This window comes from Ranitomeya variabilis, chromosome 2, assembly GCF_051348905.1.
Source record: "Ranitomeya variabilis isolate aRanVar5 chromosome 2, aRanVar5.hap1, whole genome shotgun sequence".
In the NCBI taxonomy this organism is placed as follows: domain Eukaryota; kingdom Metazoa; phylum Chordata; class Amphibia; order Anura; family Dendrobatidae; genus Ranitomeya; species Ranitomeya variabilis.
In genome coordinates, this window is record NC_135233.1 from 721,948,445 (window position 1) to 721,974,139 (window position 25,695).

The window sequence follows — 25,695 nt, forward strand, 5'->3', positions numbered from 1 at the left end:
AGATACGCCAGGTTCTTATGGTCCATGTAGATGACCACAGGATAGACTGCGCCCTCCAGCAGTTAATGCCACTCCTCCAGAGCCATCTTAATGACGAGTAACTCTCAGTCCCTGATAGAGTAGTTATGCTCAGGAGTGGAGAAGGCCTTAAAAAAGAAACCACAGGACACACGGCGACCCAAGGAGGCCTTGTGGATGAGCACAGCTCCAGCCCCTAACGAGGATGCATCCAGCTCTAGGAAGAACTGTTTGTTCAAATCCGGGTGCTGCAGAATGGGATGGGGGGAGAAGGACCGTTTAATAGAGCGGAAGACCTCTTAAGCCTCGGAAGACCAGTTCTTCGGATCGGCTTCCGTTCGGGTCATAGCAGAGATAGGAGCGGTCAGCATGGATAAGGGAGGAATGAATTACCAATAGTAATTAGCAAAGTCGAGGAATCGCTGAATTGCTTTGACCCCCACGGGCAGCGGCCATTTAAGGATGGAAGAGACTTTCCTGTGTCCGGTATCCGAGATAATGTAACCCAAGAAGGGAAGAGAGGACTGTTCAAAAACGCATTTCTCATACTTAGCATAGTGGTGATTCTCCCTACGACACTGAAGAACCTGCCAAACTACTCGTCTCTGGGAGGCCAGATCCGAGGAAAATACTAGAATATTGTCAAGATACATGACTACGCAGGAATAAAGCAAGTCTCGGAAGATGTCGTTGACTAATTCTTGAAAAACTGCCAGGGCATTACTGACACCGAAGGGCATCACTCAGTATTCATAATGTCCATCCCTAGTGGTAAAAGCCGTCTTCCATTCGTCTCCCCGGCAAATGCAGATTAGGTTGTAGGCGCCTCTTAAGTCTAATTTGGTGAAGATACTGGCACCTCTTAATTGGTCGAACAATTCAGGAATCAATGACATAGGGTATTTATTCTTGACCGTGATCTAGTTGAGACCTCGATAGTCAATATAGGGTCGGTCGGAGTGATCCATCCTTCTTCTTAACTAAGAAAAACCGGACCCCAGCAGGAGTGGAGGATTTCTGAATTAACCCCTTTTCCAAATTTTCCTGAATGTAGTCCAACATAGCTTGAGTCTCAGCTGGAGACAAAGGGTAAATTCAGCCTCTAGGGAATGTAGATCTGGGAATCAAGTCGATAGTGCAGTCATATGGCCCATGGGGCTGCAAAATCTCTGCTTCCCTCTTGTCAAAAACATTGGCAAAGGACCAATAGGCAGATGGCAAACCAGGCAGCGATGCCGGACAAGATGGGGCCTTAACCGGACATACTGGAGCCAGATACTTCTCATAACAGGAGAGTCCCCAGTGGAGCACCTCTCCAGTTCTCCAGTCTAACACAGGTTCGTGCTGCCGTAGCCATGGTAGGCCTAAGAGAAAGGCGTGAGACATGTGGGAAAGAACATAGAAGGCAATCTTCTCAATATGAAGCATCCCAATATGGACCTCTAGTGGCTCAGTAGCCAGATGAACCATCTGCCGAAGAGTTCTCCCATTGACAGATGTTATTGCCACGGGGTTCTTGAGCGGATGAACTGGGATTTGGAACTGGTCCACTACCGCCTGGAGGATACAATTTCCGGCTGCCCTGGAATCCAAATACGCCGACTCAACAAACTGGGATTCACTGAATGTCACGGCTACCGTATGGGTCAGAGGTAGGGAGATGTCCGTTCCATCTAGGGAGAACTCTCCTACCGCCCCTAGATACTGGAGCTTCTCCGGTCTCATCGGGCAGAATCAAAATGAGTGACCCATAACTCTACAATACAGGCACTGGCCTTTAGCGCAACGATCACTCAGTCGCTGTTTAGCAAGGGCAAGGTGGTCGATCTGCATGGGTTCTGATGAGTCCTCGACAAGGGAGGGCAAAGGAATAGACGGTCCTTGAAAAGACGGAGCCAGGCGCCACAGTTCTATTCCAAGTGCCACCTCACTAGCACGCTCACGGAAGCGGAGGCCTGGCAAGGGAGATCAGGTCGTCGAGAGTAGTTGGTAGGTCTCGACCAGCTAGCTCATCCTTAATATCACCGGAAAGCCCCTCCCAGAATGTCGCCACCAAAGCTTCGTTATTCCATCCGAGTTCGGACGCAAGGGTGCGAAAGCATACTGCATATTGCCCCACAGAAGAATTAGACTGACATAAACAGAGAAGAGAGGAAGTTGCCAAGGTGGTTCGCCTGGGTTCATCTAACACTTTGCGAAAAGCATCCAAGAATGCAGGCAAATTGGAGATGATCACATCCTCTCTCTCCCATAATGGGTTCAACCACAGCAGGGCCTGGCCTCCAAAGTGCGACATAAGGAACGCTACTTTTGCTCGGTCCAAAGGGAAGTGGTGCGGGAGAAGTTCAAAATGTAGGATTGCCATCAAAACGTGGTGGAGGTGCGAGTCTGGGACCTGGATCTTGAACTAAGAAAACTGTCTGGGAAGTCTCTGAAGAAGACGCGGCTGCTTCAACATGCTAGAACTCAGGAGGCATGTTTAAAGCCTCCAACTTAGTTGTTAAAGACAGCAACTGAATGCAGCAGACAGTTCGCATCCGAGTGCCGCTGACAGGATCTGCAATAGAGTGCAGCAGGCAGGGTCTGCATTAGAGTGCAGCAGGCAGGATCTGCAATAGAGTGCAGCAGGCAGGATCTGCAGTTGAGTGCAGCAGGCAGGATCTGCAGTTGAGTGCAGCAGGCAAGGTCAGCATTAGAGTGCAGCAGGCAGTATTTGTATCAGAGTGCAGCTGACAGGATCTGCAGTAGAGTGCAGCAGGCAGGGTCTGCATTGGAGTACAGCAGGCAGGATCTGCAGTTGAGTGCAGCAGGCAGTAGCTGCAGTTGAGTGCAGCAGGCAAGATCTGCAGTTGAGTGCAACATGCATGACCTGCAGTTGAGTGCAGCAGGCAGGATCTGCATTAGAGTGCAGCAAGCAGGGTCCGCAGTTGATTGCAGCGGGGATTGGTATGCAACCTTACACAACTTAGACTGCAAAGCAGGAAGGTTGCTCAGGACTTCCTCATTGGGGAGGAAGCAATATATACATAAAGTCCCACAGCCATTGGCTGGGGAGGAAATAGCAAGTACACTCACTGGCCCTTTAAGAGGGCGGGAGCACACACGCGCATGCCCTAAGGACATGGCTAGAAGACTGACTGGAAGCATGCAGAGCATGGGGAAGGGAAGAACTGTCTGCAGCATGGGTGAGTGAAGAGACACACCGAAGACTCTGCCTGTCAGAGCAGGGATCCGGCGTGGTGCTAGCAGATGTACTGTGATGTACCTTACCGGGGATAGGCGTGAGATTTGTTGTAAGTCACACGGTGTAGCATGCCACATTTCAAACCATCAGCTTGTGTCTCTTATTTAATTAGACACCGCTGATTACAACCGACCCCTCATCAAGATTGGGACAGGTAGTTGATGAATCAGGGGGATAGTTACCATGCGTTTTTGGTTGTGTATCTTATCCAATGTACAGGGCCGGCATTTGGGGCAGTCAAACAAGGCAGATGCCTAGGGCCCCCTGCATCTGCAGTCCTTTATGAAGTGCATAGAGGGTGTACAGCATTACTTACAGTGAATAATGCTGTGCATCCTCTGTAGTTCTGGAGAGTCTCTCTCCCTCTCCCGGTCTCTCTCCCTGTCTCTCTCCCTCTCCCCCTTCTCTCTCCCTCTCCTCCGTCTCTCTCCCTCTTCCCCGGTAGTGTCGGGTTAGGCTTCTTTCACACTTCCATCGGCAGTGTCCCGTCCTAATGCGTTGGGAAGATGTGCTGACGGAAGTCGAGCAAATAGAGTTAAAACGGAGGCAACGCATCCAGTGTTATAACGGATGCGTCGCCTGAGGTTTTCTGGGGTAGATATGGGAATTGGTATTCCGGGGACGAGAGCGAGAGAGAGAGAAAATATTTCTCCCTGCCTTGAAAATCTTTCCGGGCATGCTCAGAGAGAAAAAACGTGATACGTCGCTGGATTCCTGTGTGTGACGGTCAGCGACTGATCCTGCGTCCATAGGCTTCCATTATAGCTGACGACAGACAGCGCAGGACCCGTCGCTGACCGATTTTCCAACGTGCAGAAAAAAGTTCCTCTGAACGTTTTCTCTCCACGACGGACCGCTATTTTCCGACGGATCAAGTGCACGACGGATGAAACGGATGGCCATCCGTCACAATCCGTCGCTAATACAAGTCTATGGGAAAATGCAGGATCCTGCAAATTTTTTTGCAGGATCCTGCATTTTCAAAAATCGACAGATTTCGACGTGAGACAAAAGACGGAAGTGTGAAAGAGGCCTTAGAAGCTGAAAGTGAGGGGGAGGGGAAGTCTCACAGCACAGCAGAGGTCAGACGCTGGGGCAAGAAGATGTCTACAGCCTTGTCTGTGTCCCTTCCTCTTCCTCATGGCTGCTCCTCAGGGCCGGAGTCAGCACCCGGCATACCCGGGCAAGTGCCAGGGCCCTGGCGAGACAGGGGGGCCCATTCAGGGCCGGCATTAGGGGCAGGCAGCTGCCAGTGCCTAGGGCCCCCACTCCCCCAGGGGCCCTCAGCTAGCGGCACATCACGCAGCTGCTATGGGGCCCCTGTGAGGCAGGGGGGGCCGCCTGTCGCAAGCGCCAACTCCCCCGCCGCCGCTTTGAACTTTACCGGCGTCTGCCGGTAAAGTTCAAAGCAAATGATGGAGGAGAGAGCGTCACCTGATGCTCCCTCTCCCATCATTCCCCACTCTGCCTCTGACACTGCCGTCATGACATCATCGCGCACTCGCTGTGTGTCAGGCAGTGCAGCGGCAGCCGCTGACACCGGAGCAGGTAGGGAGCAGCGCAGCACGGGAATGTTGAGAGGTGAGGAGTGGTTTTTTTTGTAACTAACAGTGAGTACTGGACTATGGGGCCATTCTTGGGGGGAGGGGGGCTGTGCTGTATACTACATGTCTGTGCTATATACTACATGGCTGTTCTATATACTACATGGCTGTTCTATATACTACATGGCTGTGCTATATACTACGTGGGCTGTGTTATATACTACGTGGGCTGTTATATGCTACGTGGGCTGTGTTATTTACTACATGGCTGTTCTATATACTACGTGGGCCGTGTTATATACTACGTGGGCTGTGCTATATACTACATGGCTGTTCTATATACTACGTGGGCTGTGTTATATAACATGTGGCTGTGCTATATACTATATGGGCTGTTATATGCTACGTGGGCTGTGCTATATACTACATGGCTGTTCTATATACTACGTGGGCCGTTATATACTAAATGGCTGTGTTATATGCTACGTGGCTGTGCTATATACTATGTGGGCTGTGTTATATACTACATGGCTGTGTTTATATGTGATCATGAATCGTGGTATGTGTTAAAGGGGGGGCCCACTGAGACTCTTTCACCCGGGGCCCTCAAAAACCTGGAGCCGACCCTGCCGCTCCTAAACCACTGTCCTGAGATCTGCACAAGTGAATCAGCAGGATCTGGTATATATATATATATATATATATATATATATATATATATATATATATATATATATATACAGCTCTGGCAAAAATTAAGAGACCACCACATCAAAACCCTGTCATGGGCAGCCCAATCCCCAGATCTGAATCCCACTGAAAACCTCTGAAATGTAATCAAGAGGATGATGGATAGTCACAATCCATCAAACAAAGAAGAACTGCTTACATTTTTGCACCAGAAGCAGTTTGGAAGACTGGTGGAATACATGCCAAGACGCATGAAAGTTGTGATTAAAATCATGGTTATTACACAAAATATTGATTTCTGAACTCATCTTGGGTTAAAACATTAGCATTAGGGTTGAGCGAAACGGGTCGATCATTTTCAAAAGTCGCCGACTTTTGGCTAAGTCGGCGTCTCATGAAACCCGATCCGACCCCTGTGCTTGTCGGCCATGCGGTACGCGACTTTCGCGCCAAAGTCGCGTTTCAATGACGCGAAAAGCGCCATTTCTCAGCCAATGAAGGTGAACGCAGAGTGTGGGCAGCGTGATGACATAGATCCTGGTCCCCACCATCTTAGAGAAGGGCATTTCAGTGATTGGCTTGCTGTCTGCGGCGTCACAGGGGCTATAAAGGGGCGTTCCCGCCGACCGCCATCTTACTGCTGCTGATCTGAGCTTAGGGACAGGTTGCTGCCGCTTCGTCAGAAGCAGGGAGAGCGTTAGGCAGGGTCCACTAACCACCAAACCGCTTGTGCTGTAGCGATTTCCACTGTCCAACACCACCTTCGGTGTGCAGGGACACTGGAAGCTACATTTTTTTTTTTTTTCTCTCAGCGCTGTAGCTCATTGGGCTGCCCTAGAAGGCTCCGTGATAGCTGTATTGCTGTGTGTACGCCACTGTGGAAACCAACTGCTTTTTTCAAAGCACATATCCTCTTGTTCCTTCCTTTCTGCACAGCTATCTTTTTTGTTTGTCCACACTTTTTATTTAATTTGTGCATCAGTCCACTCCTATTGCTGCCTGCCATACCTGGCTTACATTACTGCAGGGAGATAGTAATTGTAGGACAGTCCCTGTTTTTTTTTTTTTTTTTTGTGGGAGATTAAGATTGGCATTTCTGCTACAGTGCCATCCCTGTGTGTGCCATCTCTCACTGAGTGGGCCATAGAAAGCCTATTTATTTTTTCCGTGATTTGTGTTCTAAATTCTACCTCAACACAAAAACACTACATCAATCAGTGGTAGAAAAATATTGGCCTCAGTCAGGGCTTGTGTGCCACTGCTGTGTGTGCTATCTCTTATTCAGTGGGCTATAGAAAGCCTATTTATTTATTTTTTTTTTTCTTATTATTTGGTTTCTAAAGTCTCCCTGAAAAAATAAAAAATAAATAAAAAAACAGTGGGAGAGTAATATTGCCCTTTCAGCTTGTGTGCCAGTCTTGACTCCTGGGTGTGCCACCTCTCTCTCTAATTGTGGGCCATAGAAAGCCTTTTTTTTTTTTTTTTTTTTAAATATTATTGGGTTTCTAAAGTCTCCCTTAAAAAACAAAAAATACATAAAAAAACAGTGGGAGAGTAATATTGCCCTTTCAGCTTGTGTGCCAGTCTTGACTCCTGGGTGTGCCACCTCTCTCTCTAATTGTGGGCCATAGAAAGCCTTTTTTTTTTTTTTTTTAAATATTATTGGGTTTCTAAAGTCTCCCTGAAAAAAAAAAAAATACCTAAAAAAACAGTGTGAGAGTAATATTGCCCTTTCAGCTTGTGTGCCAGTCTTGACTCCTGGGTGTGCCACCTCTCTCTCTAATTGTGGGCCATAGAAAGCCTTTTTTTTTTTTTTTTTTAAATATTATTGGGTTTCTAAAGTCTCCCTGAAAAAAAAAAAAATACCTAAAAAAACAGTGGGAGAGTAATATTGCCCTTTCAGCTTGTGTGCCAGTCTTGACTCCTGGGTGTGCCACCTCTCTCTCATTCAGTGGGCCATAGAAAGGCTATTTATTTTTTTGTTTTTTTTAATATTATTTGGTTTCTAAAGTCTCCCTGAAAAAAAAAAAAAAACATAAAAAAACAGTGGGAGAGTAATATTGCCCTTTCAGCTTGTGTGCCAGTCTTGACTCCTGGGTGTGCCACCTCTCTCCCTCTCATTCAGTGGGCCATAGAAAGCCTATTTATTTAGTTATTTAAAATATTATTGGGTTTCTAAAGTCTCCCTTAAAAAACAAAAAATACATAAAAAAACAGTGGGAGAGTAATATTGCCCTTTCAGCTTGTGTGCCAGTCTTGACTCCTGGGTGTGCCACCTCTCTCTCTCATTCAGTGGGCCATAGAAAGGCTATTTATTTTTTTGGTTTTTTTAATATTATTTGGTTTCTAAAGTCTCCCTGAAAAAAAAAAAAAAACATAAAAAAACAGTGGGAGAGTAATATTGCCCTTTCAGCTTGTGTGCCAGTCTTGACTCCTGGGTGTGCCACCTCTCTCCCTCTCATTCAGTGGGCCATAGAAAGCCTATTTATTTATTTTTTTTAAATATTATTGGGTTTCTAAAGTCTCCCTTAAAAAACAAAAAATACATAAAAAAACAGTGGGAGAGTAATATTGCCCTTTCAGCTTGTGTGCCAGTCTTGACTCCTGGGTGTGCCACCTCTCTCTCTCATTCAGTGGGCCATAGAAAGGCTATTTATTTTTTTTGGTTTTTTTAATATTATTTGGTTTCTAAAGTCTCCCTGAAAAAAAAAAAAAACATAAAAAAACAGTGGGAGAGTAATATTGCCCTTTCAGCTTGTGTGCCAGTCTTGACTCCTGGGTGTGCCACCTCTCTCCCTCTCATTCAGTGGGCCATAGAAAGCCTATTTATTTATTTTTTTAAAATATTATTGGGTTTCTAAAGTCTCCCTTAAAAAACAAAAAATACATAAAAAAACAGTGGGAGAGTAATATTGCCCTTTCAGCTTGTGTGCCAGTCTTGACTCCTGGGTGTGCCACCTCTCTCTCTCATTCAGTGGGCCATAGAAAGGCTATTTATTTATTTATTTTTTTTCTTATTATTTGGTTTCTAAAGTCTCCCTGAAAAAAAAAAATACCTAAAAAAACAGTGGGAGAGTAATATTGCCCTTTCAGCTTGTGTGCCAGTCTTGACTCCTGGGTGTGCCACCTCTCTCTCTCATTCAGTGGGCCATAGAAAGGCTATTTATTTTTTTGGTTTTTTTAATATTATTTGGTTTCTTAAGTCTCCCTGAAAAAAAAAAAAAACATAAAAAAACAGTGGGAGAGTAATATTGCCCTTTCAGCTTGTGTGCCAGTCTTGACTCCTGGGTGTGCCACCTCTCTCTCTCATTCAGTGGGCCATAGAAAGTTTATTTATTTTTTTGGTTTTTTTAATATTATTTGGTTTCTAAAGTCTCCCTGAAAAAAAAAAAAAAAAAAACTTAAAAAAACAGTGGGAGAGTAATATTGCCCTTTCAGCTTGTGCGCCAGTCTTGACTCCTGGGTGTGCCACCTCTCTCTCTCTAATTGTGGGCCATAGAAAGCCTTTTTTTTTTTTGTTTTTTTTTTAATATTATTTGGTTTCTAAAGTCTCCCTGAGAAAAAAAAATAAATAAATTAGGTGGGAGATTAATATTGACATTAGTGCTTGAGTGACAGTCCTGCGTGTGTGTCATCTCTGTGATTTTGTGCCACAGAAAACAGAGTGTGTAACATTGTGCCTGATTTTCCTTGTGGTCTCACCAACCTGTTAAGGGATATTGAAATCATACTGAAGTTATAGCTCACCGTGTAAGTTGTTTGACAGCAACAAATAAAGTTACTTTGGTTAAGATTTTAAAACAATGAGGAAGTCTGGTGCAAGAGGTCGTCGTGGGCGTTCATTGTCAGCTGGTAATGATGGTAGTGGTAGTGGAGCATCAGGTGGTCGTGGGGATAAAAATATTCCACCTAAGTCTGGAGCTGTGGAGCCAGTTTCGTCGTCAGGCTACACAAGGCCTCGAACGCTCTCTTTTCTGGGAGTAGGAAAACCGCTTTTAAAGGCGGAGCAGCAACAGCAAGTTTTGGCTTACATTGCAGACTCAGCCTCTAGCTCTTTTGCCTCCTCTTCCGAAACTGGTAAATGTAAAAGCAGCGCGTCGCTTGTGGATGTTCACGGTCAGGGACAAGTCGCTTCCTTGTCCTCCTCAGCAAAAACTACAACAAGAGAGAAGGATGCAGCAGGCGACACAACGGGTCACTCCATGGAGCTCTTTACACATACCGTCCCTGGCTTAGAAAGTGAAACATTTAACAGGCCATGCCCATTACAAGTAGATTCTGACATGGAGTGCACTGATGCACAGCCACAGCCAGAGTACTATGCTGCTCCTTTGACTCAGACCACCACATTGCCCTCTCAGGGTACAGATCCACAATCAGACCCTGATGAGACTATGTTGCCCCGCCACGAACGCTATACCACCGACCGACACAGTGACACAGACGAAGTTGCACACGAGCTCGAAGAGGAGGTAATAGATGACCCAGTTATTGACCCCGATTGGCAGCCATTGGGGGAACAGGGTGCAGGCGGCAGTAGTTCAGAAGCGGAGGTGGAGGAGGGGCCGCAGCAGGCATCAACATCGCAACAGGTTCCATCTGCCGGGCCCGTATCTGGCCCAAAACACGTGTCAAAGCCAAAACCTGTTGGAGGACAGCGTGGCCATCCGGTTAAAGCTCAGTCTGCAATCCCTGAAAAGGGATCCGAGTCTAGGAAGAGTGCAGTCTGGCATTTTTTTAAACAACATCCAACTGATCAGCGCAAAGTCATCTGTCAAAAATGTTCAACTAGCTTAAGCAGAGGTCAGAATCTGAAAAGTCTAAATACTAGTTGCATGCATAGACACTTAACCACCATGCATTTTCAAGCCTGGACTAACTACCAAACGTCCCTTAAGGTTGTAGCACCCTCGGCCAATGAAGCTAGTCAGCAACGCAACATCCCTTCCGTCACTGTAAGGCCACCATTTTCCGCACCACCGGCAGTATCTGTGCAGGTTTCTTTGCCAGCCAAAAGCAGTCAGGGTCAGGGAACCACCAGTTTTGTAGGAGGAAATATTGCATCTAGGGCACCGGCGGAAACAATACCGTCTCCAACCGTCTCTCAGTCTGCCATGTACACCGGCACACCCGAAAGTTCCACGATCTCCAGCTCTCCAGTCCAGCTCACCCTACATGAGACTCTGGTTAGAAAAAGGAAGTACTTATCCTCGCATCCGCGTACACAGGGTTTTAACGCCCACATAGCTAGACTAATCTCGTTAGAGATGATGCCCTACTGGTTAGTTGAAAGCGAAGCTTTCAAAGCCCTGATGGAGTACGCTGAACCACGATACGAGCTACCCAGTCGACACTTTTTTTCCAGAAAAGCCATCCCAGCCCTGCACCAGCATGTTAAACAGCGCATCGTCCATGCACTCAGGCAATCTGTGAGTACAAAGGTGCACCTGACTACAGATGCATGGACCAGTAGGCATGGCCAGGGACGTTATGTGTCCATCACGGCACACTGGGTGAATGTGGTGGATGCAGGGTCCACAGGCGACATCAATTTAGGGACAGTTGTGCCTAGCCCACGGTCTAGGAAACAGTTGGCTGTAGGCGTTCGCACCCCCTCCTCCTCCTCCTCCTCGTCCTCCTGCAGAAGCTACAGCTCTTCCACAGAACGCAGTCTGCCAACCACTCCATCGGCAGATGACACTGTTGCACACCAGTTGTCCCATTATGGGCCAGCTACTGCCAAGCGTCAGCAGGCTGTATTGGCTATGAAGTGTTTGGGCGACAACAGACACACCGCGGAAGTTCTGTCCGAGTTCTTGCAACAAGAAAATCAGTCGTGGCTGGGCACAGTAGATCTTGAGGCAGGCAAGGTAGTGAGTGATAACGGAAGGAATTTCATGGCTGCCATCTCCCTTTCCCAACTGAAACACATTCCTTGCCTGGCTCACACCTTAAACCTGGTGGTGCAGTGCTTATTGAAAACTTATCCTGGGTTCTCCGACCTGCTCCTCAAAGTGCGTGGACTTTGCTCACATATCCGACGTTCGCCTGTACACGCCAGCCGTATGCAGACCTATCAGCGGTCTTTGAACCTTCCCCAGCATCGCCTAATCATAGACGTTGCAACAAGGTGGAACTCAACACTGCACATGCTTCAGAGACTGTGCGAACAGAGGCGTGCTGTTATTTATTTGTGGGAGGATACACGGGCAGGCAGTAGGATGGCAGACATGGAGTTGTCAGGTGTGCAGTGGTCTAAGATACAAGACATGTGTCAAGTCCTTCAGTGTTTTGAGGAATGCACACGGCTGGTTAGTGCAGACAACGCCGTAATAAGCATGAGCATCCCCCTAATGCGTCTGCTGATGCAAAGTTTGACGCACATAAAGGAGCAGGCGTCTGCACCAGAGGAAGAGGAAAGCCTTGATGACAGTCAGCCATTGTCTGGTCAGGGCAGTGTACAGGACGAGGTAGCGGGCGAAGAGGAGGTGGAGGACGAGGAGGATGATGGGGATGAGTATATTTTTAATGCCGAACCTTTCCGGGGGGCACAGGAAATTGGTTGCGTGTCACGGCCGGGTTCTGGTTTTTTGAGGGACACAAGTGACGTAGATTTGCCTGCAACTGCCCCTCAACCAATCACAACCGGAGATTTGACAACTGGAACTTTGGCCCACATGGCGGATTATGCCTTACGTATCCTAAAAAGGGACACACGCATTACGAAAATGATGAACGATGACGATTACTGGTTGGCCTGCCTCCTTGATCCACGCTATAAAGGCAAATTGCAAAATATTATGCCACATGAGAACTTGGAACTAATATTAGCAACCAAACAATCAACTCTTGTTGACCGTTTGCTTCAGGCATTCCCAGCACACAGCGCACGTGATCGTTCTCACACGAGCTCCAGGGGGCAGCAGACTAGGAGTGTTAGGGGTGCACACATCAGAAGTGGCGTTGGACAGAGGGGTTTTCTGACCAGGTTGTGGAGTGATTTTGCTATGACCGCAGACAGGACAGGTACTGCTGCATCAATTGAAAGTGACAGGAGACAACATTTGTCCAGTATGGTTACTAACTATTTTTCATCCCTTATCGATGTTCTCCCTCAACCGTCATTCCCATTTGATTACTGGGCCTCCAAATTAGACACCTGGCCAGAATTGGCAGAATATGCATTGCAGGAGCTTGCTTGCCCGGCAGCAAGTGTCCTATCAGAAAGAGTATTCAGTGCTGCAGGTTCAATATTAACCGAAAAAAGGACTCGTCTGGCTACCCAAAATGTTGACGATCTAACATTCATTAAAATGAACCACAACTGGATTTCGAAATCTTTTGCCCCACCTTGCCCGGCCGACACCTAGCTTTCCTATGAAAAGCTCTTGCCTGTGAATTACTTTTCTAATGTCTAATTTGCTGCAGCTGATTGTACAGCATACGACATGTTTACACCTCCCTAAATGGCAAAACTCCCCACACGGGGCTGTGGTATCGCGACTTGGCGCAAGCACCCGTGAGACTGCTGTTTGTCTGAAGAGGTGGGTGTGCTCGCTTTTGGTTGACGGCATTGCTACTGGGTCCCTCATAGTACAATGTAGTGTCTCTGGCGGTGGTGGTGCGCACCCAACGTCAGACACACCGTTGTAACATGAGGGGCCCTGGGGCGGTCCCGCCGGCCTCAAGAGAGTTCCCCCCTACCCCAGCTCAAAATGTGCTCTACCACGTGCAAAATTATGTCGCACAGCTCCACCAATCTTTAGTCTATTCGCTGACATCATTCAATGTCTGGCACTGACAATACAAATTTGTAGACATCTATGATGCAACTTAAAGTAGTCTGTCTGTGTCCTATATTGGCACCATTAAATAGTTACTGCCAAATTACTATGTCAGAAACTCAGTAGATGAGCCCACCCCTGTACCTAAGTATGCCACCTTTTTTTTTGTTTTGGTTGTTTTGCGAGACATTAACATCTATTTATATTTTGGGAGTACTGGGACAGACACTCCTTGCACTACTCCTCCACTCACCACCAAGCTGCCCGTGTATCCATGTAACCGCTGTAAAACTGCCATGAGCCTATTGTTTGTTATTTGAGGCCTTTGATAGCCTGTCTGCGGTCCCTACTTTAAATACTCCTCCACTCACCACCAAGCTGCCTGCCCGTGTATCCATGTAACCGCTGTAAAACTGCCATGAGCCTATTGTTTATTTTAGGCCTTTGATAGCCTGTCTGCGGTCCCTACTTTAAATACTCCTCCACTCACCACCAAGCTGCCTGCCCGTGTATCCATGTAACCGCTGTAAAACTGCCATGAGCCTATTGTTTGTTATTTTAGGCCTTTGATAGCCTGTCTGCGGTCCCTACTTTAAATACTCCTCCACTCACCACCAAGCTGCCTGCCCGTGTATCCATGTAACCGCTGTAAAACTGCCATGAGCCTATTGTTTGTTATTTTAGGCCTTTGATAGCCTGTCTGCGGTCCCTACTTTAAATACTCCTCCACTCACCACCAAGCTGCCTGCCCGTGTATCCATGTAACCGCTGTAAAACTGCCATGAGCCTATTGTTTGTTATTTGAGGCCTTTGATAGCCTGTCTGCGGTCCCTACTTTAAATACTCCTCCACTCATCACCAGCTGCCTGCCCGTGTATCCATGTAACCGCTGTAAAACTGCCATGAGCCTATTGTTTGTTATTTTAGGCCTTTGATAGCCTGTCTGCGGTCCCTACTTTAAATACTCCTCCACTCACCACCAAGCTGCCTGCCCGTGTATCCATGTAACCGCTGTAAAACTGCCATGAGCCTATTGTTTGTTATTTTAGGCCTTCGAAGCCTGTCTGCGGTCCCTCCTTCCACTAGGCCTCCACTGACCAGACCACTGCTGCCCGTGTACCCCTGGAACCAATTTTAAAGTGCCTACAGCCAGCCCATTTTATTGTGTTAGGCCTTCGAAGCCTGTCTGCGGTCCCTCCTTCCACTAGGCCTCCACTGACCAGACCACTGCTGCCCGTGTACCCCTGGAACCAATTTTAAAGTGCCTACAGCCAGCCCATTTTATTGTGTTAGGCCTTCGAAGCCTGTCTGCGGTCCCTCCTTCCACTAGGCCTCCACTGACCAGACCACTGCTGCCCGTGTACCCCTGGAACCAATTTTAAAGTGCCTACAGCCAGCCCATTTTATTGTGTTAGGCCTTCGAAGCCTGTCTGCGGTCCCTCCTTCCAATAGGCCTACACTGACAAAGGTACACCTGACAACAGACACATGGACCTGTAGGCATGGCCACGGAAGGTTACGTGTCCTTTGTGGCTCAATGGGTTAATGTATTGGATGCATGGTCCACACAGGGGACAGCCTGCTAAGTCTGTATGCAGTCCCTAATTCAAGTTGTCCTCAACTGAATAAAGCTGAGCTTCTACCTTCTGGCTCTCATTAAGTGTTTTTTAAAAAACAAAATGGTGGTTAGGGCCTACTAACGGCTTCTGCCCCTCCCTGGTGTTGCCCTCAACTGAATAAAGCTGAGCTTCTACCTTCCGGCTCTGATTAACTGCTGTTTTTAAACACATTGCTGGTTCCGGCCTACTAACGGTGTCTGCCCCTGCCTGGTGTTGCCCTCAACTGAATAAAGCTGAGCTTCAACCTTCTGGCTCTCATTAAGTGTTTTTTAAAAAACAAAATGGTGGTTAGGGCCTACTAACGGCTTCTGCCCCTCCCTGGTGTTGCCCTCAACTGAATAAAGCTGAGCTTCTACCTTCCGGCTCTGATTAACTGCTGTTTTTAAACACATTGCTGGTTCCGGCCTACTAACGGTGTCTGCCCCTGCCTGGTGTTGCCCTCAACTGAATAAAGCTGAGCTTCAACCTTCTGGCTCTCATTAAGTGTTTTTTAAAAAACAAAATGGTAATTAGGGCCTACTAACGGCTTCTGCCCCTCCCTGGTGTTGCCCTCAACTGAATAAAGCTGAGCTTCTACCTTCCGGCTCTGATTAACTGCTGTTTTTAAACACATTGCTGGTTCCGGCCTACTAACGGTGTCTGCCCCTGCCTGGTGTTGCCCTCAACTGAATAAAGCTGAGCTTCAACCTTCTGGCTCTCATTAAGTGTTTTTTAAAAAACAAAATGGTGGTTAGGGCCTACTAACGGCTTCTGCCCCTCCCTGGTGTTGCCCTCAACTGAATAAAGCTGAGCTTCTACCTTCCGGCTCTGATTAACTTCTGTTTTTAAACACATTGCTGGTTCCGGCCTACTAACGGTGTCTGCCCCTGCCTGGTGTTGCCCTCAACTGAATAAAGCTGAGCTTCAACCTTCTGGCTCTCATTAAGTGTTTTTTAAAAAACAAAATGGTGGTTCCGGCCTACTAACGGTGTCTGCCCCTGCCTGGTGTTGCCCTCAACTGAATAAAGCTGAGCTTCAACCTTCTGGCTCTCATTAAGTGTTTTTTAAAAAACAAAATGGTGGTTAGGGCCTACTAACGGCTTCTGCCCCTCCCTGGTGTTGCCCTCAACTGAATAAAGCTGAGCTTCAACCTTCTGGCTCTCATTAAGTGTTTTTTAAAAAACAAAATGGTGGTTAGGGCCTACTAACGGCTTCTGTCCCTCCCTGGTGTTGTCCTCAACTGAACAAAGCTGAGCTTCCACATTCTGGCTTTCGGCCTATACTATCACATATTAAACTGCATTTGGCCTACTAGTGTGGTTAGGCCCTTGAAACAGTGTCTGCTGCTCTTGGGTTTGCTACTCCACTGAACAAAGCAATGCCGCCTGTTTAGTCCTGTTACCAATTTTGATCTGCATTTAGCCTACTTTATTCTTTGGCCCTATATCTGTTTCCTCATCATCCTGCCCATTGCCCAGCCACTGCTAGATGAGTCTGCTGGTACATTGACCTAGACCACTACATTCCCCTTGTACTCTACACAGCCAGAATCTGACCCTGCTGAAAGTAAGGTTCCCCTTCCCGCATATTATACCACCTTACACAGGGACAAAGAGGAAGGTGCAGATGAAAGTGCAGGTTCCTTCATCAGGTGGGGGGGCATACTTGTTGGCGACGTCACTGGCACAGGGCCACTCAGAGTACGCAAAAGTGTCGCTGCTGGTGGGAGGCGCCCCCGCCATGCAAACACACCGCCGTACTTTGAGGGGCCCTGTGCCAGTGCCAATGCGAACGAGTGGGCCCCCCCTGCTTGCTCAGGATCACAGCACTTGCAACGTTGAAATAATTACCTCTCCCTGCTCCACCGCCATGACGTAGTCCATGTTTCCTGGGCCCACTAAAACCTTGAACCAGCCCTACCCCCACAACTTTTGCCAAATGACCCCCAATTTCCAGTGCCCAACTATTATTATAAAGTTAATTAAGATTGACAAGCTTCAGAAAACAAGAATGGATGTTTTTGGCAGTAAAATGTGCACTGTAGGTGTTTTCCTGGCCTCCACTCACTGCCGGCTATGCTTCCCCATTGACTTGCATTGGGTTTCGTGTTTCGGTCGATCCCCGACTTTTAGCGATAATCGGCCGACTTCACTCGACTCGACTCTGGACTAAATCGGGTTTCACAAAACCAGACTCGATCTTAAAAAAATGAAAGTCGCTCAACCCTAATTAGCATTATTGTTTCTAAATGATTATGAACTTGTTTTTATTGCATTATATGAGGTCTGAAAGCACTGGTTTTTTTTGTAATTTTGACCATTTCTCCTTTTCCCAAAAAAAAAATAAAAATACAAAATTTATTGTTTGGAAATTCAGAGACATGTTGTCAGTAGTTTATAGAATAAATGAAAAAGTTACATTTTATTCAAAAATATACCTATAAAGAGAAAAATCAGACAAACTGAACATTTTTCAGTGGTCTCTTAATTTCTGTGTGTGTACATGTGCAGTATACAGTGTGTGTGTCTGTATATGTGTATATAGTTTGATTGTGTAAATCTGTGGTGCGTGTGTATATATATATATATATATATATATATATATATATATATATATATATGCATGTACATACAGTATATAGTATGTGTGTGTGTCTGTGTATATTTATTATGTATACTGCATATGTGCAGTATATTGTGTAAATATATGTATAAACTGTATATGTATGTGAGCATACTGTATATAAACTGAATGTTTCTGTGCATATATACTTTATATATGTGTTTGTATGATTGTGTCTATATCTGTGGTGCGTGTGTGGTGTTGATGGAATATTTCAGGATTGGGGGCCCCACTTTGAATGTTGCACAGGGCCCCAATTTGTCTAATACCAGCCCTGCCAATATAATACAATGAAGCCTTGTGTGTCACCTGTATAAGGCTGGTTTCACACTTGCGTTTTGATCTGCAGCGTTTTAGCGCTAAAAAACGCATGCGTTTTTTTTCCTATACTTAACATTAAAAACGCATGCTTTTTTTAGCATGCGTTTTGACGCGTTTTCGGCAACACATGCGTTTTTTGACGCGTGCGTTTAGTTGCAGAAATGCAACCTGTAGTAATTTCTAGCGGCGTTTTTTTGCCGAAAAAAACCGCATGCGTTTATTCGCGGCAAAAAAATGCATTGCGGTCTATGTAAACGCATGCGTTTTTAAGCACATGCGTTTGCTTGCGTTAAAAACGCATGCGTTTTTATAGAAAAACACAATAAAACACAAGAAAAAACAAGAAAACCCTAACCCTAAACACAAGAAAAAAAAAGAAAACCCTAACCCTAACCCTAACCCTAGGGTTACTAGGGATCCTAACCCTAACCCTAGGGTTAGGATCCCTAGTAACCCTAGGGATCCTAACCCTAACCCTTAGGGTTAGGGTTAGGATCCTAACCCTTAGGGTTAGGGTTAGGATCCCTAGGGTTAGGGTTAGGGTTAGGATCCCTAGGGTTAGGGTTAGGATCCCTAGGGTTAGGGTTAGGGTTAGGATCCCTAGGGTTACTAGGGATCCTAACCCTAACCCTAACCCTAGCTATTTCTGTTTATAGTGGGTTTTCTAGTTGATTTTGATGATTGGCAGCTGTCACACACTTCTCAGCATGCGTTTAAAAAACGCAAACGCAGGAAAAAACGCATGTAAACACGGCAAAACGCCGCGTTTTTTAGATGCATGCAAAAACGCATGCATCTAAAAAACGCGGCGTTTTGCCGCATTTACATGCGTTTTTTCACCGCATGCGTTTTTTTAAAAAACGCTGCAGATCAAAACGCAAGTGTGAAACCAGCCTAAGGTGTACAGCTAAACACCACATTTGTAAAACTTAGACAATTTCCCCCAAAATATGCAATTTTGATGGATGCGTTATAGTGATTAGTTAGCGTGCTCAGATCTCGTGTTATTCGAGCATGCTCAGGTGTTATCCGAGTATCTCGGGTGTGCTCGATTAGTATGTTCAACTTTGTTAGGCAATCCAGAGTACAGATCAATGGTTCACAGTACTCCCATAGAGGGCAGAGAATTATACTGTGGAACCATGTATACGGAGACCACATTCAAATACAATAAGTCACGTACTCATGATAGAAGAATACGGGAATTACCCGCCCACTCCGCGATGAGTGCCTCTTGCTTTTACGAGGGGATGTGTAACTGTGGTGAGAAACCTTTTACCTTTACAAATACTAGGTTATAGATCCTTGTCAAAAATCCCAGAAACTTATTAATTATCCAACAAACAATGTTTTAGTCACATTACATTTGTTCACATATTTTTCAGTTGCTAGTTCCACATTCATAAAAGAATTTTAGGCCTTATGTACTTAGCAGATGTGATGTAATAGGGAGCAGGCTTTGTTCTAAAGAGCTATAGGCACTGAGTTGCTGCGTGATACAGCACTGTATTACAGATAGATGCATTACTGTACCTTAGGCATAATATGGTATCCAATGAGCATTTTTATGATGAAATCAAATACATAAGAAAGTACAGTATGATCTCAAACACTTTTATATAATATTATAGCCTCATACTATTCTTCACTGCTAAAAGAAAGCCTTTCAAATGTATAGAACAGGGTTTTTTAAAAAATTACAAATTGTCTCTTCAGAGAGGAAGAGGACTAGAACTCTAGTGCCACCTATTGGAAGTTTAACATGTCACTCTCCGCAAGGAGAAACTATACTTCTTGGATCCTAAAACAAATTACAGAAATTTCTGGAACAAAAATACCTGGTATGAGCATGCACAATCTCTTACAAGCATCACAAACACACGACTGGGGTTTATTATTGAAATCTAGTGTGTGGAACAGGTCGACTGTTGTCTAAAACAACATATTAGGCCTGATTCATCAAAGCTTTCATGCTAGAATTCTGGTGTAAAAGCTTTGAAAAGTTGCAAAATTTAGACGAAATTCAGAGTTGTGTCTAAATTTTAAAAATGTTGGTGTCTTCATGCCAGCTCAGTGGGCAGAGCTGGGGCAAGACGTGGGCAGGATGACACAGCCTGCCTAATTCATGATGAGCCACAGTGTTCTGTATTACCAGAAATCTCACTGGTGAAGCACACCAAGAAGCATGCAACTTGTCAGATGCTCCAGAGGTGCTCCTTTTCATGAATTGGTATAGCATTTGACTCTAGCACACCATCACATAAAGACCAGTATGAACAACACCGGTCTTGATCAGTCAAGCTCATTATTTTTAGAACAAAACAAAAAATTGCTGTTGACATTTTTTATATCTCAATTTCTTTCAATAAATCATAATTCCATCTGCTAGCATGTTCTTAAAATAATAATTTCTTCTTCTGCTCAGTTTTCAGGACTTTATCTCCTGTCCATTGGCACAATTCTGGTTGGACTGGTGCTCTACTTCTCCACCACAACTTACGTGGCCCAGGATCCTAGGGTCTACAAGCAATTCCGCAATCCATCAGGACCTGTAGTAGAACTGCCCTCTAGTGCACAGATGGAACCTTCAGTGACATACACAAGCCTAGGCCAAGAGACAGAAGAGGAGCCACATGTTAGAGTTGCCTAAACCAAGCATTTTTTTTTAACCGTTGAGGTCTTGGTGACATCTGTATGTCCATTATCTCTGTATTGTGCATAGAGGCAAGGCATTTGCCAGGTACATTTACATGAAGGGACTTGACAGCAGGAACATGAAAAGGGTTTTGAAGGGATGCAAGGAAAGTCCAACACCAACAGGCGCGGGAACACCTGGAGTCATAGATATGACTGCATTATTTATTCATGAGTGTGTATTCTCTTAGGGGGTAGAAAAAATGTTGTAAAAGGTGATATTACCTCAATGTTTACTTTTGCACATGCCTTCATGTGATATATTGCCAAGATTTTTATTTTAGCACAATTAACATCATGTAGCTTTCACAGAATGTTCCCTTTCTTACACATCTGAGTGGTTGCTTAATTAAAGTGACTTGAGTATAACAAATGACATTCCTACTGGTTCACTGCCAGCTGCCTCCGCTCTTTAGCCCAGGCAATCACCCAGACTGTTGGTAGCAAAATAAGTTTCCGACAGAACTTTTATAATACATTAGGTTTATACGTCTTTTTGTATCGTTCATTTGCCAGGTAAATAGTACTCTATTTTTTCATGCTTTAACTGAATATCCTAAAGCAGCTAATGGTTTTGTCCTGCGAAACCTAAGTGCTACAGATCAATATAACTGTGCTACAACTCCTCCAGTGCCATAAATAATCATGAATAACCTATACAAGCACATTCCAATATGCTCATTATTTTGTTACTATCACAAGCAGCTCAGTTCAGCATTCACTACAATATAGTTCAACATCTCTGTGCCAAACAAATACATATTAGCAACCCATTACAGATGGTCATAGGAATGTAATTTTCTATTGCATATACTACAACCCCTGGCAAATATTATGGAATCACCGGCCTTGGAGGATATTCATTCAGTTGTTTAGTTTTGTAGAAAGAAAGCAGATCACAGACATGGCACAAAACTAAAGTAATTTCAAATGGCAACTTTCTGGCTTTAAGAAACACTAAAATAAATCAAGAACAAAAAATGTGGTAGTCAGTAATGTGCAAATTGCCTCTTCTGAGAAAAAGAGGACTTAACTCTATAGCGCCACCTGTTGGAAGTAGCGATCCTACAAGTCACAATCAACCCTTTAACGAGTCGTGCAATATGACTTAGGATAAAAGCCAAATCAGTATCTTAATTCACAGACACGGTGTTTCGGGCTGTTGGCCCTCGTCAGTGCAAAGCATGAGAACTGATTTGGCTAGGTGAGAGGCTCTGGACTGGGGTCTAAGGGGTAACATTTCTCCTTATGGAGAGTGACATACCAGCTGGCTTGTCAAGGTAAGGAGGCTTATTCGCAGTGCAGTCAGTAGTCAGTAATGGTTACTTTTTTTTAACCAAGCATAGGGGAAAAATTATGGAATCACTCAATTCTGAGGAAAAAATTATGGAATCACCCTGTAAATTTTCATACCCAAAAATAACACCTGCATCAAAATAGATCTGCTCATTAGTCTGCATCTAAAAAGGAGTGATCACACCTTGGAGAGCTGTTGCATCAAGTGGACTGACATGCTTTATGGCTCCAACACAAGAGATGTCAATTGAAACAAAGGAGAAGATTATCAAACTCTTAAAAGAGGGTAAATCATCACGCAATGTTGCAAAAGATGTTGGTTGTTCGCAGTCAGCTGTGTCTAAAATCTGGACCAAATACAAACAAACAACATGGGAAGGTTGTTAAAGGCAAACATACTGGTAGACCAAGGAAGACATTAAAGCGTCAAGACCGGAAACTTAAAGCAATATGTCTCCAAAACAGGAAATGCACAACAAAACAAATAAGGAACGAATAGGTGAAAACTGGAGTCAACGTCTGTGACCGAACTGAAACCGTCTAAAGGAAATGGGATTTACATACAGAAAAACTAAACAAAAGCGATCATTAACACCTAAACCAGAGAGCTAAGGAAAAGCAATCATGGACTGTGGATGACTGGATGAAAGTCATGATATTTTGGACACTTTTCTTATCCCATCAATTGAAAGGATGTTTGGGGATGATGAAATAATTTTTCAAGATGATAATGCATCCTACCATAGAGCAAAAACTGTGAAAACATTCCTTGAAAAAAGACACATAAGGTCAATGTCATGGCCTGCAAATAGTCCGGATCTCAATCCAATAGAAAATCTTTGGTGGAAGTTGAAGATAATGGTCCATGACAAGGCTCCAACCTGCAAAGCTGATCTGGCAACAGCAATCAGAGAACGTTGGAGCCAGATTGATGAAGAGTACTGTTTGACACCCATTAAGTTCATGACTGCAAGCTGTTATAAAAGCCAGAGGTGGCACAATAAAATACTAGTGATGTTTTGCAGTGTTTTTTTTGTTTGTTTGTTTTTCATGATTCCATAATTTTTTCCTCAGAATTTAGTGATTCCATAATTTTCTCCCTATTCTTGGCTATAAAAAGTAACCATTACTGACTGCCACATTTTTTATTTCTTTTAGTGTTTCTTAAAGCCGGAAAGTTGCCATTTGAAATGACGCCATGTCTCTGATCTGCTTTTTTTCTACAAAATTAAACAACTGAATGAACATCCTCCAAGGCCGGTGATTCCATAATTTTTACCAGGGGTTGTAATATTCAGCAGACCCTACAATTCCCAATACATTCATAAAATACCCTTTAGTGAATATACACTTTTATTTGTTCCCTACATACATTCATTAACTTAGCAAGAGGTAGGGGACAGATAATAGGGAATGTGACTTCAGAATTAGACTACATAGTTTGTTGTCTGTTACCATGGAATCGCGTAAATCAGCATAACAGCTGGAGAAACAAACAAAAGCAAACTTTCAAGACCTATTTAAGATTTGCTTCATTTGTTATCCCGAATACACTGGTATAATAAAAATGGTTGTTAAAGTCGACACAGCATTTTTTATTTCTATCCACCAATTCTCATGAGAAATTTGTACAATTTCTGCTCTAAGGTCCCCAAAATACTCTTGGCTAAGCAATAAATGAAAATAAAATACATAGCTATTGGTTGATATAAGAAAAACTAGGATTTTAAAATTGGGAAAACATATATACCAGCTTAAATTACAAGTCAATCCAGACAGCCCCAGATGTTGGGAAAGTGGACACTATGCCTACTTTTGCAGCACAGCTATGTCTTTTAATTATCAAGGAGCAATACTGACATGTAAACGCTGCCAGGCCAAACTCAGGGATAAAATAATATATTGATTACATTTTGACCTTTGCCAGTGATATGTAGTTAAACTCACCACACATACAAAAATTGCATTGTGCACAAAATATATACAGGGTCAGAGATTGTATAGAGGACAAGTAGAATACTTTATGAGGCTACAATATTGCAATGCAAACGTTATGACATTTGACCACAGTTCTCTGCTTGCTAGGACGAAAGATTTATAAAATTTATGGATAGCAATATGTCCCTGATTACATGACCACAACTTCTCATTCTACTCAACGCATCTACCAGCTCACATATTGTCCAGGCTGCAGTGTTTTACCAAGGATCCATGCATATTGTAGCTCACACCAAGACTGTTACTGCCTACCCTAAGGGAAGGAACTCTTTCTAACTACAGTATTGGTATTTATTTTTATTATGCCAAATTGCTTATTGTATTTGGAAGTAGGTATTTAGTTGAAACAACTCATGTAAGATGTTGTGTTTTTGTTTTTTTTTTACTTTGGATGAAATGATTTTAATGTGTACTTTTTGTATCAATCTACAGTATAGTCCATATGCTTTAAGTTGTGTTTTCTAGTTCTATTCATGGCACAGCGTTGTGACCATCATCAACTCTCACACACATTCTGTATTGGGTATTGTTAATGGTGTTCTGTACAGCAATGTTTGGCTTTGGGATTCAGACTGTGTGCCAAGAGTGTTCAACCTGGTAACATCATTCAAAAAGTAATGATAAGCTGGCATATCTCCAAATGCCACAAAGCTTACCATTGTGAATTGTCATACTGTGACTTTCTTCGGTAAGGAAGAGGGGCCTCAAACTGTCCATGGAACTGGGGCCCTAACTATCCCTGTCTCGGGGGTACTCTTGAAAGTAGAGAGGCCCGAGTCTCCAACCTTACTATGCTCCTGTTAAACCCTGATCTATCCCTTCATCCCCCACCATGAGGCATGGGACATAAATGTAAGGTAAACAAGACACAAAGACAAAACAGGGATAACAGAAAACCTCTACCATACAAAAGCACTAACCAACAATATGGTGGAGGATAGAGACAGGGAGGAATAAACTAAATGGGACCACGAACCAGGAGCTAAACACACATGTACTACAGAAAACCACAGAACACTACTACAACAACTGTACTCCAACCACTTAGCTTTAGCACATAGCACAGGAAGACAAATCTTTCATCGGCAGGGTCAAGAAATTCTGATTACTTTTTATAGGAAGAGGTAATGACCAGATCAGAAGCAGCTGAAATGGAGCTGCATGTCCTGACCAGCATAAAAAGAATAGTTAACCTCTTCAGTACCAGAGGAAACTAAATCTATTTAATATGGGACACGAATCACACCATCTCTAAAGAAGACCTGGAATTCATTACCCGACGTGACCGTCTAACTCTAGGTCTTGCAGGGGGACATGATACCCTCGTGACATCAATGATCTGACATGCAAATATACAGCTATGGTGCAGATGGTATGTGCCACAATCTCACAACATTGATGGATGCTATTACACTTCTAAAGCTAGTCTAAAAAAATTACAACATCAATGCTAGCAATGCATTTGTCCATATATGTTGAAAATTGCATTTCTAGGCTCCTGTGCAACTGATGATGCATGAATAACTCTTCCTAACCATAACTGTATAGTGTGCATATGGTGAAACTGCCTCTAAACCATCAGTTATGTTTCTTTTTATGCATTACATATATTTGTAATAAAAAATACATGTTGGAAAATTCTAACTTTCAGTAGAATTGTTACACATTATGGTAGAAGGAGCCATTTTACTTGGGACACCTGTAAACATGAACTGCATCACAGCATTGAGCACTACAGAAGGAGAACACGCAAACAATCTGGAAAAGTCACACATTTCAGTATTAACAAACTCAAAACTACAGTCCCTGCACAGCATAAGTCTGCAGCTGTTTTTTACTCCCATGATAATAATGTCAACTAACATTATACTTCCTGTTCAGCGTGA

General features: G+C 44.3%; 1 protein-coding gene across 1 annotated transcript in view; it reads left to right on the top strand.

Annotated features, from left to right (window-relative positions):
• The window catches only part of SLC35F1 (solute carrier family 35 member F1), a 642,523-nt gene extending 621,148 nt beyond the window's left edge, over positions 1 to 21,375 (top strand). Inside the window, exon 8 of the mRNA XM_077292852.1 lies at positions 20,247 to 21,375. Within this exon, the coding sequence (XP_077148967.1) occupies positions 20,247 to 20,471 (225 nt within the window). The 3' untranslated portion in view covers positions 20,472 to 21,375. The remainder of the gene's footprint in view (positions 1 to 20,246) is intronic.
• The last annotated feature ends 4,320 nt before the right edge of the window (positions 21,376 to 25,695 follow it).